We start from the raw sequence: 17781 nt of genomic DNA, 5'->3' as shown, positions 1-17781 counted from the left end.
ATAAAATTCTCCAGAGATACTTGATGTTTGGACATACACCATTAGGGTTACAGTGAGCAATAATTTGAGGCTGCACACCGCCTATATTTAGTGTGTGTGTGTGTGTGTGTGTGTGTGTGTGTGAGCGAAACATAACGTTGTGTTTGTGATAATGATAGATTAGATGTGAAAATGTTACTGATATAAAGGATTTCTGTTAGAGCTGCAGTGATTGGGCGATTAATTGACGAGTTGATCAACAGAAAAATAATCTGCAGATATTTTTTTTATAGTTTGTTAAAGGTGCTGTTTGCTGGTTACAAAGTTGTTTTTGTTTTGAACCGTTAAACAAAGAAAACAAAACGACATGAAGGCGTCTTGTGATGTTTTTGTCGCAGCCATAATTTCCTGCTTTGTCCCCCTGCTGTTGATACACACATTACTCAAGCATAGTAACACGACTGTGTCCTGAGCTGTGGGAGAACTGTTCTACATCGTGTGTTCTCACAGAAACACATTCATGACAGATGCACACATGTACATAGATTCAAACGTCTGAACCAGGGGCTCAGGATGCATCTCTGTAAACACGGTTGGGGCGCAAATGCATGAAGATGTGGACAAATAGTACAAAACACACGATTCATCCCACTCTGAAGAAAGCAAACACTGTTAAAGATGCTTCCAGGCACACACACATGTACGTGATTATACTGTTGCTCAGTCAATGTGCTTATTGTATCTTGTAAACAAAGACAAACACCAACTTTCTGCAGTTGCGTTAGAAAACGCATCTTAAAATGCCAAATTTACACACACACACGCACACACACACACACACACACACACACACACACACACACACACACTGCTGTAGGTTGTGTTTTTCTGCTGCAGCGTAAACAGATCCTGTTGTGTCAGGACCAAACAGCATGACCCTGGTAACAAGCTCATGCTGTTTTGTTACCTGACCCCCACCATGAGGCCGTGCTCGGAGGAAATGGAGAATTACGTTACCGCATAGCTTCAAGCTACCTCGAGAAACTCAACTCTCACACACAGACGCATGCAGCTCCACAGACAACCCAAAGAACAGGCACAAGACAACGGATTGATGAAGCAGTACGATGTTAGCGTTAAGAACAATCAAAGCAAACAAACAAGCAGCCAGAAGCATCAAGCCGTTAGCAGCGGCGTGTTTAGTTTTAATCTCAGACCGTGTTGAGGGCTGAGATGTATCAGCGCTTGCACTCCTGACAAACTCCTGAGCTGGAAAGCGTGTGGCAGTACTTTGACAACTTGTTAATACTACAGTAATACTTTCTGTTTCGTAACATAAAACGTAGTTTATGTGAATGTTGGCGATTTTGTGGCACCCTTTACCCATCTTCATGATCTCGACCACCAAGCCTTGTTTTGTCTTTGCTGAATCTCAATCTATTGCACTTTATAGGAAATGCTCCTGCAATCATAATCTGGGCTAATGGTAATTCATGACCCACGGCGGGATTATTCTGCTGTTTGAAGCTGCTCCGAGCAGCGAACAAGGATCCTTTTGTTTCTTTCAAGGGTTTTTATCCACAATTTCCGCAACCATATGTTTCTCATTTCCTTAGCAATCTAGGATAATACATGATCATGGCGAGGCATATATATGAGGCTCAAATATGTGCCATGTTGTGTAATTATCGGGACATATCAGTAGCTGGACAGCTAGGATAAAGCAAATTCCAGCAAAAAATAAATAAGAGGCCTTTGAATGACTTTACTTCCAATCAGTTGCTGTTGGTTGACACAGCAGGTGCTCTCTGCCACTAAACCAGGCACACGTTGCACTTACTGCATATTCTGCCAGCGTGAGAATACAGCGTGGGTGCTGTCTAGATCTTACATGAGATGACAAAGGAATGAAGGTGGATTAGTCTGAGTGATGATTGGGATGGAGTTCCCCTCTAATGTGTCCCTCTCAACCAGGCAGACAACAGATGTTGAATGCTGTGGCTACTGAGGAATTTGTTGTACAAATACTGTAATCCTGTGTGTGTGTGTGTGTGTGTGTGTGTGTGTGTGTGTGTGTGTGTGTGTGTGTGTGTGTGTTAATTACATGAGTCCTCTGACTTTTTTGGCATCTTAAAATCCTTTATGCCAGAACCTAATAGACGATTTTGAATCTAAAATAAAAAATGAGGTTATTCTTGTCTGGTGGAGTATGTTTAATGAATGTTTATAGAGTTCTAGGCTGAAAGAAAGGTCCAGACACAAAGCTAAATGTTGCAGGATGTAGAGCACATGTCTTATCTTCATCAGGTGACATTCTAGAGAAAACACTTTCGGACAATATGTCACATTCCTACATTAACTTTCCGAGCCGACTGCATCACAATGACTTTAACTTCGGCTGGCAAAAGCAGGTTTTCCATATTAGCGATCGTGGGCGCTGATCCAAAGTAAATCTATTCAGCATCGAGCCAGTTCTATGTTTCACACTTTAAATGAACCCAAATGTAGAGGGAGACCTTGGAAGCTGAAGGAGCTGAGCGGCGTAGAGAGATGGTGTCATGGCCGCTCGTTGAGTTGAACTTTGTCTCATAGTAGAACTGTCTTGGCCGGTTATACCTTTAACATTCATACAGAGTTTTACATTCATTGTAACCAAATATGCTAAAGTTATCTGAAAATTAGAAATGAATCTGTTTATTCAATCGCGTGAGGAAGAGGACCTTCCCTGTGTGTCCTAATTCTTACTCAGTCATACCAGTAACCACAGCTAAACCCGACCATCTCTTTATCCCGTCCCAGCTCTATCTAGTTAACCACTGTTGTTCGTGATATGTGACATGGGATTAGTGTGTCTGTGTGTTTGCATGCGAGCAGCAAGGTCAGACAAGTTATTCTGGATCAAAGCTGACAGAGTGAACGACCCTGGATACTTTTAAACCCACTGAGCTGATTTGTCGTCTTGGCTGCCCACACTTCAGCCTGATCAGTCCGTCCACGTTCATGTAGGAAACACGCCGCCAGTTGAATAAGCTGCCAGACAGATTTTGTTTTTTGCAGCCAATTGCACCGATACACCGGCTCGCCCCCGGGGCTGACAGGCAAGGCCGTCTGGAACCCAAACAACCCGACCAATCAGCCCTCTACCCTGTGAGCCAGCTGGAGAGGCATTTGGTTTGTGTAGTGTAGTTAGTAATGACCTTTCATGTAGTCCAGCGTGTCACCAGTTGACCAAAGAACTAACCAGTCACTGGCAACAGAGACCGATACGTTGCTATAATTAGAGAATTCACACGACATTAATCACATCTCACGTTTAATTCCTGTGTAAAGGGGTTCGACATCGCGATTCAGACCATAGCAATGCTGGTGGCTGAAGAACGTTTCATGGTCAATCAATTACTGTGGTTCCATTTCTTCAATCCGTAGAATCTGAAGCACATAATTCAACCATTTCATCGTCATGTTGAACGTCTTGGATCCAGTTGCTGGTAGATATGTTGTGTTCCTTTCCTTGTGTGTCAATGTTTGGTTAACATGTGTGTGTTTCTCTTTGCCTCTCTCCAGTACATCAACGGTGGAAACCTGGAGCAGCTTCTAGACGGCAACAAACACCTGAGTTGGTCCACAAGAGTGAAGCTAGCCTGTGAGATCGCCGGCGGCCTGGCTTACTTGCACTCCAAAGGCATATTCCACCGGGACCTCACCTCCAAGGTTAGCTCGACGGGCTAATTGGTCGTTAAGAGGAGAAACCGTAGCTGGAAATAGAACTGCAGTCTTTCTTGCGGCCCCAGAACAACAACAGTAGCAGTTCCTGTATGGAGCATGTAGTGTGTTTTGGTTTTGAGACCCACATATGGTCCCAGGCCTGTCACCAGGAGACTCACAAGTCTACACGTTTCAAGTAGACACCGAAGACAATCGACCTGCTTCTGTTGCTAAAACTGGCTGGAAACAATTCTACAGTTAAATAGCAGGACCAATCCAAAGTCTTTGGGTTGACATGCAGAGGTCGTGCGCTTGTAAACACCGTCCGGCTGCTGGGGAGAATGAATCGTGGCTCTTTCTTTGACTTTGGCGACTTTTTGTGTTTCTGTTGCCCAGTAGTCTCAGGTGGCCGAGGACTTCAGTCCAGTACTAAAGTATATATTCAAATATTAAAAGGTCTTGACAGCTCGATATCAATGCTCAGTCCCAGAATAAAGCAGCGACCTCTGTAAATAACACTTGTCTTAGATGTCAGATACAAATGTTAAAGATGCTCTCCACACTGATCTGCTCTTTGACTCCAGTTCTTTCTACACAGAACACAGCGTCACAGTCGGATGTGATAATCTGTATCGGGCAGCTTCTAGTTTTCCAACTTGACCCGTAGCCATGTTGGCACGGGGCTGGCAGCCAACAGGGACAGTATGCACTCTGCTGTAAACTCTTATCCATTTGCCAATGTTGATCTGTATACAAAAAGGTTCAGAGGGGAATTTAAGAGGCGTCTCAGTGAAGCCTGTTGTAGTGGAGAACAGTTCTGCTGTTGTCTGAGGGTTAAACGGTTTGGTCATAGCCTCTCAGATTATACTTCCTGAAATTGATACAAAGTCCATCTGCATGTGACTCACACCTCAGTTATGAAGCTCGATGGACGGGGCAACTTTGTACTTCCACTATATCCTATGTTTTATATTATTCTGGGTCTTTATAGACCTGTAGATACCCCTTCCATATTAAAGCAGCTATAAAGCTCCACATTCACAGAGGACAGGAAAGGCTCTGGGGTGCGGCTGTGACGCACAGACTTACAAGTCAAGGCGACGGTTTTAAGACGTATGCAAACAAAATGTACCTTTTTATTTATTCAGCGGGAGTTTCACTGAGAGCAATCGTCTTTCTCAGTAACGCCCTGATCACATTCACACCTGGACGCTGCCCAGTACAAGCGCAGCCTGGTCTGCTGAGGAGAAGGCTGTTCTGTAGAGGACAATTACAGCGTGGGTAATAATAATAATGACCTTTGCAACAAACAGCAACAGTAGATTTACAGAAGTAGCGTTCAGGGTGAAGAGGAAGAGGCGACGCATATTGAAAGTCCCCTTTTATGAAATAATACTGAAGGCTTAAAGTTTAATCAGGAAGTGGATGTGTGTGGCAAAAATGTTTGTTTATCTCAGCGTCACAACATCCTCAACTAAACGTGTAATAATAACGACCACACTGCTTTTCTGTGTTTACAGAACTGCCTGATCAAATGTGAGGACAACGGCTACACAGCAGTGGTGGGAGACTTTGGGCTCGCAGAGAAGATCCCCACCAATCTGTAAGGACTAACATGTGTCCTGTTCTAGATCTTTAACAGGAATTAGATGAGAGAAAGAAACATTTCCTCTCTTCATGCCATCACCAAACAGTGGACAGACAGCCGGCGAGTGGCTGATAAACAAAGTCAAGCGTTTATTTATTAGTTTCAGATCTAGAAGAAGAGAGAATATTGGACTGTTATAGAAACACAACTCCTGAATGCTAATGTGGTTCTCTGCCTGTTGTTTGTTCGCATGTAAACAATAACAATTTAACAACCCGGTGACGTGGTGGTTCAGTATCTGCATGTTTTATCTGCCCCCTTGTGACCAAAACATTCGCCGGCCTTCGTCAGCAAAACGTTTCGACAATTAGTGTTGCTCCAAAACAAAAATACTTACATTAAAACTCTAATGTTTCATCATATGTGACGTAATAGATTGGGTTCCTTAAGTCATTTGTCATCAGATATTCACCATTAGGACCTTGTTTTTGTTCCTTTCAGCTATTTGTAAGTCACTTGAGTGTTTTTCTCATCCTCGCACCGGGCGCAGGGTTGTTTATTAACGTGTCTGCCGCTGACATTAATAGCAGGCAGTTCACATTCTCAACTTCAGTGCTTTGATAACAGGAGGATACTATCAGTGCACTGGCACAATGACGTAGGGAGATTGATTTCTCTTCTCTAAAAGGTCTTCAGGAGCGGACGTGATCATTTCTATAATCTTGTATATCTATGTTCAACGCAAACTAGATCTAAACAAAGCAAAAACCACTGAATGTTAAAGGATTAGAGAAATCTTGTAAAGACTTATTGAAACATAAGACGGCACTCGCCCTTGTACACATTAAAACTGCAAGAGGGTCATTCAGAGTGGGCTCAGCTGCTTCTTTTATCTAGCAGGTTGTTTGTATTAACATTACAGAGGCACACTGAAGACATTACTTCACACACTCCCACAAATGCCCTCAACACATAAACATGGAGGCTGATCTGCCTACACGATTTCATTCCACCCAGGAACACAACGTTCAGGAGTCGACTCAAAGCACAAAAGATCAGATGCATCAACATGTTGTATCTGTACGTGATCTGTGTGCGCTTTGGTTCCGTTTAGTGCTGAAGTAGAGAAACTGTCCGTGGTTGGTTCTCCTTTCTGGATGGCTCCAGAGGTGCTGAGAGATGAACCGTACAACGAGAAGGTAAAGTCCACAATTCTGACCTCTGACCTCAAGTAGTGATGTAATCTGAGTGTGCACAATAAACTCAAATAAAATTTCATTAGAGGAGTTTTGATTAAACTTTAACCGGCACCTGGATCATAAAAATAAGATTTAGATCAAAGTAAAACTCTAAGGATATAAAAAGGTGCATAGTTTCCATTGTTGTTGGAAGTTCTGGAACATTTTGGAAACTAGAGAAGTTTATTTCAGACGGGGAGGTCAGAAGGTTTGGTACATTTTTAGAAAAAGTTATCAGGGTGTTTCAGTTTCAGTTTATTAGTTTATTATTTTTGAAAAAAAAAAACAATGATGAACATTTCTGTTGTCTGTTTTCAGGCCGACGTATTCTCCTACGGGATAGTCCTGTGTGAGATCATTGCGAGGGTGCAGGCCGACCCGGACTTCCTCCCCCGCACAGAGGTGACTGTTCATCTACACATGTTGTCCACCCTGTAACCTCGTACCACTCCATCCTTCCACAGGTTGATCTGCTGGCGTCCCATAATAATTCACATCCTGTTTATACTGTGTAACGCTCACATGACTCGGACGGATCCTAAAGTGAAATCTGTTTTTTGCATTTTCAAAGGACAGGGAGTTGATTTTCTTTTCTTTTTACCTGCCGTTACATAACTAATTATTAGTCGTCTGGCACATATTATTTATTATATATATATATATATATATATATATATATATATATATATATATATATATATATATATATATATATATATATATAATTATTATATATATATATTGTATTTACATGACCTCAACATTTCACTTTAATACAGTTAAATGCAGCCTTTTACCTCAAAACAACTGCAGTATTATTTTTAACGTATATTGTCACATTATTTATTTACTAGGTAATATATATAAAATGGACCTTTTTGAAACCCGCAGAGACACATTTCTTTTCTATCACACAGCCTGTGTTATTTTAAATTTCAGTGCATTGATGGAGCCAAAATGCAAACTTGGCAGTCAGCACGGCCGTGTCGGAGGGATTAGTTTGACATGAAGCTGGTTTTGGCAGCAGAGTCGCAGTGTGTCAAACATCAGCTGAAACTCTGTCTATCTTTGTCTTTATCCCACTTTTAGAATGGTAAATACCAATTTCCTGTTTAACTTCCACGTATCCAAACCTCTCCGTCTTCTCTCCCTTCTGAGCAGAACTTCGGCCTGGACTATCACACGTTCCAGCACATGGTGGGAGACTGTCCGCCTGACTTCCTCCAGCTGGCCTTCAACTGTTGCAATGTGAGTCCAATCAGTCCGTCTCGGTCAATAAACACATTTCAGCATTGTAGCGCTCCTGATGCAAACATGTATCTGCTGAAGTCTTTCTTCTAAGTCTTACGTTTTTAAAGAAAACGACATTTTCCCAAAATCGCTTTTCTTGGTTGTTTCTTGGGATTCCTGCAGTTTTCTTTTTAATTTCCTAAGTAACTACTATGCCCTTGTTCAGATGTAGAGGGGGAATCTGATTATCTGCTCACAGGGGGGTCTTCTGTTCACTTGATTTTAGTTTGATTTTCTCTATTTCCATGCATTGACTTGCTGTTTAATCAGGTAACTATTGAGAAGGAACATTAAGTAAATCAAATATAGTTTACATTTGAGTTTAGTTTAGCTCGCATCACTTAACTGGAAGTGTGTTCATGTTCTCTGACATCCTTTCAAACCCCAGAAGATGAGGGTATTAGAGATTTGGCAGCACCCTGCTGTCTGATCCTATATTGGCTCCTTCCATCCCTTCTCATCCCTGTCTGTTGTCTCGCTTTTATCATCCTTTTCTCCCTGATCCTCCAAATCTTTTTTTGCAGAGGAGTGTCATTTCCTTCTCTATCTTCTTTCTCACCTTTTATTTCAACCCTTCCGTGTCAGCTGTCCGTGCCGTCTGTTCTTCTTCTCTCCCAGCACCTCGTACATCTTACACACTCGTCTACTCTCAATCCCTGCTTCTGCATACACAGACATCTCATCCTTCTCCACATCTCCATCCTCTCCTCCCCCAGATGGACCCTAAACTCCGTCCATCCTTCCCGGACAACGTCAGACACCTCGAGGAGATTCTTGCACGCCTTAAAGTTGAAGAGATGGAGCACGAGTGCGTCTCGCTCACTGGGGAAAACGACAAGAAGACCGTACCCAAAGGTAACCGCACATGTTCCCCCTCTGTCTTGCTGCGACCCGTCATCGCACTTTAAGCTTTAAGTCGCCTCCTTTTTATTGGCCAGGAGATAACTGTACATTCCTGTAAAGGAAGGTGTTGGGAAGAGATGCATGTTTGTTCAGTTACATGCAAACTGTTGAGACACAAACGTACAACCAGGTTTGTTCAAGCCAGATTTAAACTTCACTTCCTTATGAGTCAGGCGACCAGCCAGGGAAAAGTTCCTATTTCCACTGATTCAATCTTTTAAATGTCTTGTTTTCTCAGTCCAAAACCCAAAGATATTCAGTTTATTATGATATAAAGCAGGAAATCTCCATATTCTCAAGGCTGAAAACTGCATTTTCTGGCTGATAATATAAACAACATGACTTAAGATGAGATTTAATATGCCTATTTTGAGATGCTTGATCCATGCAGGCCCAGGTTTCACTTCTAATTTGGTCCAGCCGCCTGCCTGTCTGACCAGCGTCATGTTTTTTTTTGTTGAGACGAGCCAAACGTCTCCTTCTTCCTCGTCACTACAGTGTGTGAAGAAAAGCAGCACGGACACATGACGTCACCGGACGCAGGAGAGATTTGTAGTAGTGGAACATTTGTGGTTCTCGTGTTAATCTGGATCACGCGAACGACATTTAGAAAAACGAAAGAAATGTGTGGAAAACATGGCGGCGCACGTGATGACGTTCTTCTGCTGCTCTCTGCCTTCACCTGATCGCTGTCACAGTAGGAAACACATGTTGCATAACAACGTATCTTCGATGAGTCACATGAGAAACTCTTTCCGATACAGAAATGAGATGCATGGAGGAAGTGCAGGAATAACTGATGAACAAGGGAAATGATTATATCTGTACTTATATGCACAATCTCTTTCTTAACAATGTAGAGATTTAAATCCTCAAATTCTTCCTTTCATCTTAATATTTTTTCCTGCTGCACTAATTAAAGTTTCTAAGAATATTAAGATCCAACCACATTCCAGAGAACTCAGCTGGTGCTGTTGGAAACACTGCAGGATGTAGCCTCTGCTGCCACCTAGTGGTTACACTTCATTCTCTATTTTACCATAATAATAAAAACATATGACGATATGTTTATTTCTCTCAAAGAAAAAATGGAATCTACACCTCCAGACTTCCAACTCGTAAATCCTACGATCAAATGTGAAAGTGTTCATGTTGTTGTCTCTCCGTTCCAGGTGAGAAGATCCAGGGCTTCAAGCGGCTCAACCCTCTCGGTTTCCAGGACGATAAAATCCCTCAGAAATCACCGCGGCCCCGACGAAACATCTGGCTCAGCCGCAGCCAGTCAGACATTTTCTCATGCAAACCAGGAAGAAAAGTGAACGTCCAGGACCCGTACTATGACCCCCCCGTCGCTGAGCGGGCCTCTAAAGCTCGCAAGATCAACCCGTTCACCGCCCGAGAGGACCTGTGTGGGGGCAAGATCAAGTTTTACGATGTACCCAGCAAGTCTGTCTTCTCGCTGGTGTTTGACCTCCACTCGCCTCCGGGGAGTGTGTTCGGTAAACAGGAGACGTCTTACTACTGGCAGCAGCTGCCAGGAAGACAGTGTCACTCCTTACCAGTGTCCCCCGAGCTGCCCCGCTCCAAGGTCTTCCACCTCGCCGCGGCTGTCAGCTCCAATAACAACGGTTCTGTAACCTGTAACTCCAGCCAGCTCTCCACGATGCTGCCAGGTGAGTTGTCTGATGACGCCGTCTCTTTAAGCTTGTAAGTTTCAGGGCGTTTGGTAGATTTGACTCACTGGGACTCACAGTGTACGTCCTGCACGTCTGTGGAAACGGCACGATCAGTGGAGAGAACGGTCTTCTGTGCAGTACAACAGTTATAATGCCATAAATCATAGTATTCCTAACGATACACGGCCCTACGTCCTGCACACTGGACCTTCAATGTGCAAAGAGCTTAAGCATATAACAGCAGTCTGACTTTATTTAACATTTGATATATTTAGATTTTGATGTTCATGACTGTTGGTTATGTATGTGCATGGTTTATGGCAGTTGGCACAAGTAGGAAGTTGTTGTAGGAACTATGAGATGCTCATCGTTCCCTTCCTCTTTCTCCCGTTTCCCCTCGTTTCTCTTTTGCACTTTTTCTCTCAGCGACTAACTCCAGGTCGGACACAGGCCTGATGGGAAATGACGTCCGGGTAAAAGCGGCGCTGAGTGGCTGGGCAAAGAAATACGTCGTGGTTGAGATCCCACCTTACTGCAGGCAGAGAGGAGGGGAGGAGGACGGAGAGGTAGACGGGAGGAAGGTGGGGAAGGAGGAGGATGAGTTTGGGGAGAGCTGGTCTCCGATGGTCCCCAGCACTGAGAGAAACAGTGGAGAGGCGATGGACTGCTCCAGCAGCCTGGATGAAGAGGAGAAACGAGAGAGCCTGCCCCATGTAACACACATGTAAATACACACACACACACACACATGGAGGAGGTGGTGGATACCTCCTGGATAGAGGACACACACACACACACAGACCACACACATTTCAAGATTTTTGAACAATAATACGTAAAGAGATGATCGTTCAAGTGAATGTATCACATGTCGATGAATAAATCAAGCACACCTGATACAAGAAACTCTTTCAAAGATCACGCGGGTGTGACGGGACAAGTCTCCATTTAGCACAAATAAAAAGCTTTCATCAGCTCAACGGACGCTCGGCAGAGAGATTATTTTTTTGAAACGGTTGTTTATATTTAATGTTGTGAGATGATGTAGATTTCGTTTCTTATATTAAGTGTCTCGTGTTCGAGGAGGGAGAGTGAAGATCCCTCGTGTTGTGTATGTGTCAGTGTTTAAAAATCAAAGCTTGTGTTTTGATACTTTCCCCTTTGTGTTCTCTGAAATGTTTATACTAAATAAATATAAATCCCATATTTTTCAGTGCGCTGATATTACGATGAGAAGGTTTAAGGGGATTTATTGTAATTGAGACGCAGAACTAGACTGCAGTGGTAACAATATAGTGTCCTCCAAATGATTCACAGTGGATTTAAAGAGACACGGTGACGACAAAGTGGTCAAACTAACATCATTCAACAGTCGCAGGCAGTGTTGTAGAGACTTCAAATCCAGAACACAAGCTGGAGGCAAACACGGACGTTATAAAAGCGTTACTACAAAAGTTACTGCTCGAAAGCCTCATTTCTGAGTTTGCATGAACGCACCTCAAGTTTTCAAAACGGCGATGAATTTGCAAGCAAAACTATGTAACTTTAGAAAGACGAAACAACTTCCTCTTACAAATGAAAAGTTTAATTCATAAACAATAACAGGCGCCGGTTCTCACTCCAACATTTGTGGAGCGTTCAGGAGGCGCGATCATCAACAACGAGTCGTTCCTTGAATTTGTCTGCCGTCGGTCCGAACAGACACAAGTTCCCAAATCTCGTCGTCTCTCCAGTTTTGAGATTTTTGTTGTCGTTTTTCGTGTAAATGACTTATTTATCCGTTTTCACACCAGCTGTGATAAAAACGTCATGAACGCGCCCGCTCGTGGATCGATCACACACGTGCTCAATTCGACATCACACGGACTTCGTACTAGTAGTGCTGGCAGTGTCCGGTGTAATGTCCGGCCCGAATGACTCGGACATCCTCACGCACATCTCCTCCGGGTAATGTCCAGATCATTTCCATGTGCAAGGGGCTTCTCTGAGTCTCCAAGCGCAAAGAATGCACTTTGTCCCTCAACAATGTTGTGATTTAAAGCAACGCACTTCACACGATCCTCAGAAATGAAGTGAAATGCGATGTGCCATCACGCTGTTATTACCACAGGCTGCGGCCTCTGTTCTGCAACAGTCGCATAGTCTCTCTTTAAACTTGGTACTCCTTAAAGATGGGAAATCAATCTTGTGCGAAACTTATAATAAAAAGGTAAACGCTGCAAACGTGTCCTGAAATAGTGTTAGGAAACAATCGGCGCTTTTAATGCTGATCCTGGTGCTGCGGGGAGGAGAGCGTGTCCGTGTGTGCAGCCTGCTCCCCTCGTGCGTAAGAGGAGGGCAACACTTCCAAGTGATTTTTAATCTCCAGCGTCTTACAGAAGAATTAGAAGCCAGTGAACTTCACTTACCTAGAAACTCAAGAGAGACTTCGGTTAATGGAAAAGTTTTTGCTTAAAAGGAGGCGGCTCGTGTTGGATGAATACTATTTAGATTTGTTAACTTTTCCACTCTGCTGTGAGGAAGTTGTGAGCGGAGTAGGCGCCTGAGAAGATGGTCCAACCTAAGTTCAAGGATTTGACTTCAAGTGAAATGTGTTTTCTTTTTAATCGGAGCACATTCCCAAGTTAAATCCCTCACACACACACGCGCCTCTATGTGATTGCTGCTAACATTTGGTTCAATCGTATTAAATTGGTGGTCTCGTGACATTTATTAACGCACTCCAGGGAAGATCTGAAACAGACCTTCGTGGGTAAAAAGCATTTTTCTCTTTCTTTTATCGCCGAGTGTCATCCGGATGTTTAACATCAAAGCAGTTTTCAGTGTTCATTAAAATGTTTATCCCGTGTGCAAACTAAATGACCGGTTATGACTTGAGATGTATTGTTGTCTCCACTTCCTGCTCTTGTTACATTCTGCTGATCTGTCGCTTCATTAGGAACTGAAATGCACGTGTACAGTGATCTCCTCTGAACTACTTATCACTACTTTTCTATGCAAACAATGAAACTTTCATGACACTGTTTTACAGTATAAAGGATCTAATTTGATATTTATGAGTCTTACCTTTTGTATATTTGTGTAAAGAGTTTGTGTTACCTGCCTCGATGAATACAGATTAAGATGTTTTTGCTGATTGAACAACGTTTCTCTGAGTTTTTCTTGCGTTTTGTTTCCGATTCTTTCCTTCGTGCATCCTTAATATGTCTGTCTGCGCATCATTGTGCACGCCATAAGCACTCGTACAATATAATGTGACTGTTGCTGCTTTTTCCAAAGATATCAAAAGTATCAATAAGTAGCAAAATGTATTTATTGTTTCTTTAACTCGCCTCGAACGGTCACATCATTTTACTGCCTCAACAGGGAGAATCACATTTAAAGGACCATACCAGCGGTACTTGTTCTGACGCATGTTCTACAGATCAGACATAAAGTTTAATGTATTTCTCCTCCAGTTTCACGCAGCTAATTAAATTCTGCATGTACGCTTTTGTCGGATATTTAGTGTTGTGAGGTAACGTGGTGAAAAAAAGAAAAGTAGATGTAAGGTTCAAGTCCGCTGACAAAAATTGGACAGCAGTTTCTGTCTGGAGCGGTAGGAAAAGAAGAAATGTTGAACTTGCGACCTCACTGGTACGGCCAATTAAATTATGATATGACAATACCAGACTAGTATCTTATATCAAAATCGTATATTAAATATAACAACGTGAACCAAACGAAACAAATGTTTTATCCATCATCTGCTCCAGGTAAAGACAAAGAACCAGAGCTCAGGATGTATAAAAGAAACCCCCGTGAGCTCAGTGTGCTGTTTTCTGATGGGACTTGAGGCTGGAGCGCTGCGTGAAGCACTTCCCGCACAGCGAGCACTCAAAGGGCTTCTCCCCGCTGTGCACCACGGCGTGTCTGATGAGGTTGCACTGTTTGGTGAAGCTCCTGCCGCACTGCAGGCAGCTGAACGGCTTCTCCCCCGTGTGGCTCCTCAGGTGCTCTTTGAGCTGACTGAACCTCATGAAGCTTTTGTCGCAGTACGTGCAGCTGAACCTCTTCTCGCCGATGCCGGACCTCCAGGGCGTCCTCATCCTCCTCGCCAGGCCGAAGCTGCTGCGGCAGAAGGAAGAGGCCGCCGGTGAATCCTCGCTCGGGCTCCTCACTTGAGGAGAATCTCGGTACTGATGCTGCGATTGCTGAGGAACGGAGCATTGATCCATGGGGACGATGTGAGATAGAGCACCGTGTCCTTCATCTGGTTGTGGTCTCTTACATCCAAACGTCCTGGCTCGTCTTTTCACTCGCGCCGCCGCGCTCACCACGACCGAGTGCGATTTCCCTCCCGAGTGAACCTGAGGTTCCAAATGTAATCCGCTGTGAGTCGGGAACACGGACGGGATCAGCTCAAACTGTTGCTCAGCATACGAGAAGCTCGGATCCACAGCGTCTCTGCACAGACTGGACGACCACAGCTGTCCGTCACCTTCCTCCGCCACAAACTCGTGGGGCGAGTCGAGAGGAACCGCGTTCTCATCGGACTCTTCCTCGCTCTCGTGTTTCACTACGAGCTCCGCCTCAGTTTGCTGTCTGCTCAGCTGCTGCTCTGGGAAAGTGTCGTAGCCGTCTGTTGGGGAACCCAGAGCTCCGGGGTCGTGCGGGTCCTCCGCTGAGTGGTGGCGCTCTTCAAAGCCGTCTGTGTGGGCACATTGTGAGGCGTCGAAACACGGCTGCTGCCCGGCTCCAGAGACTGCAGAAAGCACAGGATCCACACTTAAAGTACACGTCTTTAGATCAAACTAATCTTTTAATATCACGACACTACAAAGCCAAATACAAGCTTCAATACTTCGAACGTTGTGCTTCTTTAAATGTTCCAAAACTTGATGCATGAAATTAGGAGAAGCTCGATAAGGGAGGGGAAAGTATTCACTCTTAATAAGCAGATCCAGTAAAATGAGAAGATTAAAGACGATCACAGAGGTGCTTTATTGGGAGAGACTCGTATTAAGATATGTATTCTGCTTTAACGTAGATTTCATTATGTGTTTACATTGGTTCCCTATAAGCCTCGCTTTCACAGTGCAGTTGTGTCTGCTGCCGGGGGCGATCTCCCGGGAAGATAAAGGCTGGATTTACAACACAAAGCCGTAGAAAACAAAACGCAGTGTGTCTTCTCTACTCTTTTCAGATTTAAGTAGCTAGCACTAGCTCAGGCTGCAGCGAGGGAGACGCTGCCCGCTCACGAGCTGTGGGCTGCGATGGTCGTAGTAAGTCTCCAAGTGTGTTACTAGTAGTAAGTCCTGAGTAAACATCAAAATGTGCCAAGAAATGTGCCACACACACACACACACACACACACACACACTTTAAAACTACACTCCTATTGTTGACGATGTGATGAGCAAAGGAAGAGTCTGATGTTTGTGTTTGAACTCACTCAGTTTGTCCTCGGAGGCGTTCTTCCACATGTCCTCCTCTGCACGCTCCTCTTTGATCAGAATGTGTTCAGATTCATTACACGGCTCCACGTCTGCACACTGCAACACCAGGATCCACATTAAATACATGCACACACACACACACACATACACGACACACACACATACACATACACACACGACACATACACACACACACACACGACACATTCACATACACACACGACACATACACACACACACACGACACATGCACACGACACATGCACACGACACACACATACACACGACACAAGCACACGACACATACATATGCACACATACACACGACACAAGCACACGACACACACACATACACACGACACATACACACGACACAAGCACACGACACATGCACACGACACACACATACACACGACACAAGCACACGACACACACACATACACACAACACATGCACACATACACACGACACAAGCACACGACACACACACATACGACACATGCACACATACACACGGCACATACACATGCACACGACACATACACACGACACATGCACACGACACATGCACACGACACATACACACGACACATACACACACACATACACACGACACATGCACACGACACATGCACACGACACATACACACACGACACACACACGACACATACACAACACATGCACACGACACGTACACACGACACGTACACACACGACACACACACGACACGCACACGTACACATACACACGACACATACACACGACACACACACGACACATGCACACGACACATGCACACAACACATGCACATGCACATACACACGACACACAACACATACACACGACACATACACGAGACACATACACACAAGTCAAGGGAAAACGCATCAACATATTTTTGCAAGATTAACACATTTAGTGAGTCATAAAACAAAAGCATGAATTTATTGTAAATTTGTTTTATGTTTAAATATTTGATGAAACTTTATTTTTAAGCTCACTGTTGGGACACAAGGAAGACACACCGAGTGGAGCTAATCAATTAATGACTCTGTGCTAAACCCAATACAAGTCTCATACCTTTGTATTCTTTGTGGTTCTATGTACACTTTTGTTTACACTTTTCATAATCAGTCAATTATGTAAGTCATAAACCAAGTAAAAATATAAAACATGAAATGTTACAGCCATGGATGTAGTGTGTATACAATGTTAGGATGCTTTTAATATAATATTTTGGCCAGACAAAACAAGGAATTTTAACATAACATAGCCTTTGCATGGTCTAAATGACCAATTGATTAATCAAAAAAGCAGATTAACAAACTCTTTTTGCAGTATTCATACCTGCTGGGGTTGGTTTTGCTCCTCAGCATCCCAATCTGTGCTCTGTCTCTCTTTGTTCAGCCACACTTTGACTAAAGGAGAGAATCTCTCGGCTGCAGGAGGATAAAACACTGAGGAAGAAGAACAAAAACACACATTTTAAAAGCAGGAACTACACACAATAACCTGAACACTTGAGGGGATTTAATCATCACGCCACCCCCCGTCCTCACCTTTCCTCCTGGCTCTCATCCGGGTCCTCCTGAGCTCTGCCTCCATCACCTCACTCTTCCTCTTCAGCAGGTCGATGTCCCGCCGGCTCTGGCTCACCTCCAGCCGGAGCACCGCGCAGCTGTCATCCACACGCCGGTTTATCTCCGCCACAGCCGCCTTTGCCAGGACCTCCATGACGGACAGCAGTTGGCTCTGGAAGCCGCAGTTCTCCATGTTGACACCGACTTTAGCGTCTAAGTCAAAAACAAATAAATATGTTCACCTGCACGCGCCTGTATGTCACTCACTTTCAGTATGAACGCACACAAACAGCTGCTCAGAGGAGTGGGAGAAACTGTGTATCCTAGCTTTGCTGTACATTTCTTCCACGGATGTTAGGTGGTAGACGGTCGCTCGTTTTC

General features: G+C 44.0%; 2 protein-coding genes across 4 annotated transcripts in view; one reads left to right on the top strand and one right to left on the bottom strand.

The window, feature by feature from the left end:
* The window catches only part of tesk2 (testis associated actin remodelling kinase 2), a 26576-nt gene extending 13056 nt beyond the window's left edge, over positions 1 to 13520 (top strand). Inside the window, exons 6-13 of the mRNA XM_029454115.1 lie at positions 3544 to 3690; positions 5205 to 5287; positions 6387 to 6471; positions 6829 to 6912; positions 7672 to 7758; positions 8517 to 8655; positions 9876 to 10376; positions 10806 to 13520. Coding sequence (XP_029309975.1) covers positions 3544 to 3690; positions 5205 to 5287; positions 6387 to 6471; positions 6829 to 6912; positions 7672 to 7758; positions 8517 to 8655; positions 9876 to 10376; positions 10806 to 11107 — 1428 coding nt within the window. The 3' untranslated portion in view covers positions 11108 to 13520. The remainder of the gene's footprint in view (positions 1 to 3543; positions 3691 to 5204; positions 5288 to 6386; positions 6472 to 6828; positions 6913 to 7671; positions 7759 to 8516; positions 8656 to 9875; positions 10377 to 10805) is intronic.
* Positions 12133 to 17781, bottom strand: LOC115022990 (zinc finger protein 271). Of its 3 annotated transcripts, none has more exons than XM_029454119.1 (5): positions 17739 to 17781; positions 17380 to 17613; positions 17168 to 17277; positions 15814 to 15913; positions 12133 to 15123 (listed from the first exon to the last, which is right to left on the bottom strand). In XM_029454119.1, the coding sequence occupies exons 2-5, from the start codon at positions 17591 to 17593 to the stop codon at positions 14186 to 14188; spliced, it is 1362 nt and encodes a 453-aa protein (XP_029309979.1). In that variant the 5' UTR covers positions 17594 to 17613; positions 17739 to 17781; the 3' UTR covers positions 12133 to 14185. The 3 variants fall into 3 exon arrangements, with proteins under 3 accessions (XP_029309979.1, XP_029309978.1, XP_029309977.1); XM_029454118.1 differs by having other exon boundaries at positions 17685 to 17779; XM_029454117.1 differs by having other exon boundaries at positions 17380 to 17773.

This window comes from Cottoperca gobio, chromosome 17 (genome assembly GCF_900634415.1).
Source record: "Cottoperca gobio chromosome 17, fCotGob3.1, whole genome shotgun sequence".
Lineage (NCBI taxonomy): Eukaryota > Metazoa > Chordata > Actinopteri > Perciformes > Bovichtidae > Cottoperca > Cottoperca gobio.
This window is presented reverse-complemented; position numbering and strand designations above follow the sequence as displayed.

Excerpts from the sequence above, each read along its gene's own strand:
- LOC115022990 (XM_029454119.1), bottom strand. The coding sequence starts at position 17,593 with ATGGAGAACTGCGGCTTCCAGAGCCAACTGCTGTCCGTCATGGAGGTC. Across the intron at positions 17,278-17,379 it reads GATGAGAGCCAGGAGGAAAG|TGTTTTATCCTCCTGCAGCC; the intron begins GTGAGGACGGGG and ends CTTCTTCCTCAG. Across the intron at positions 15,124-15,813 it reads CGCCTCCGAGGACAAACTGA|TCTCTGGAGCCGGGCAGCAG; the intron begins GTGAGTTCAAAC and ends TGCTTTCTGCAG.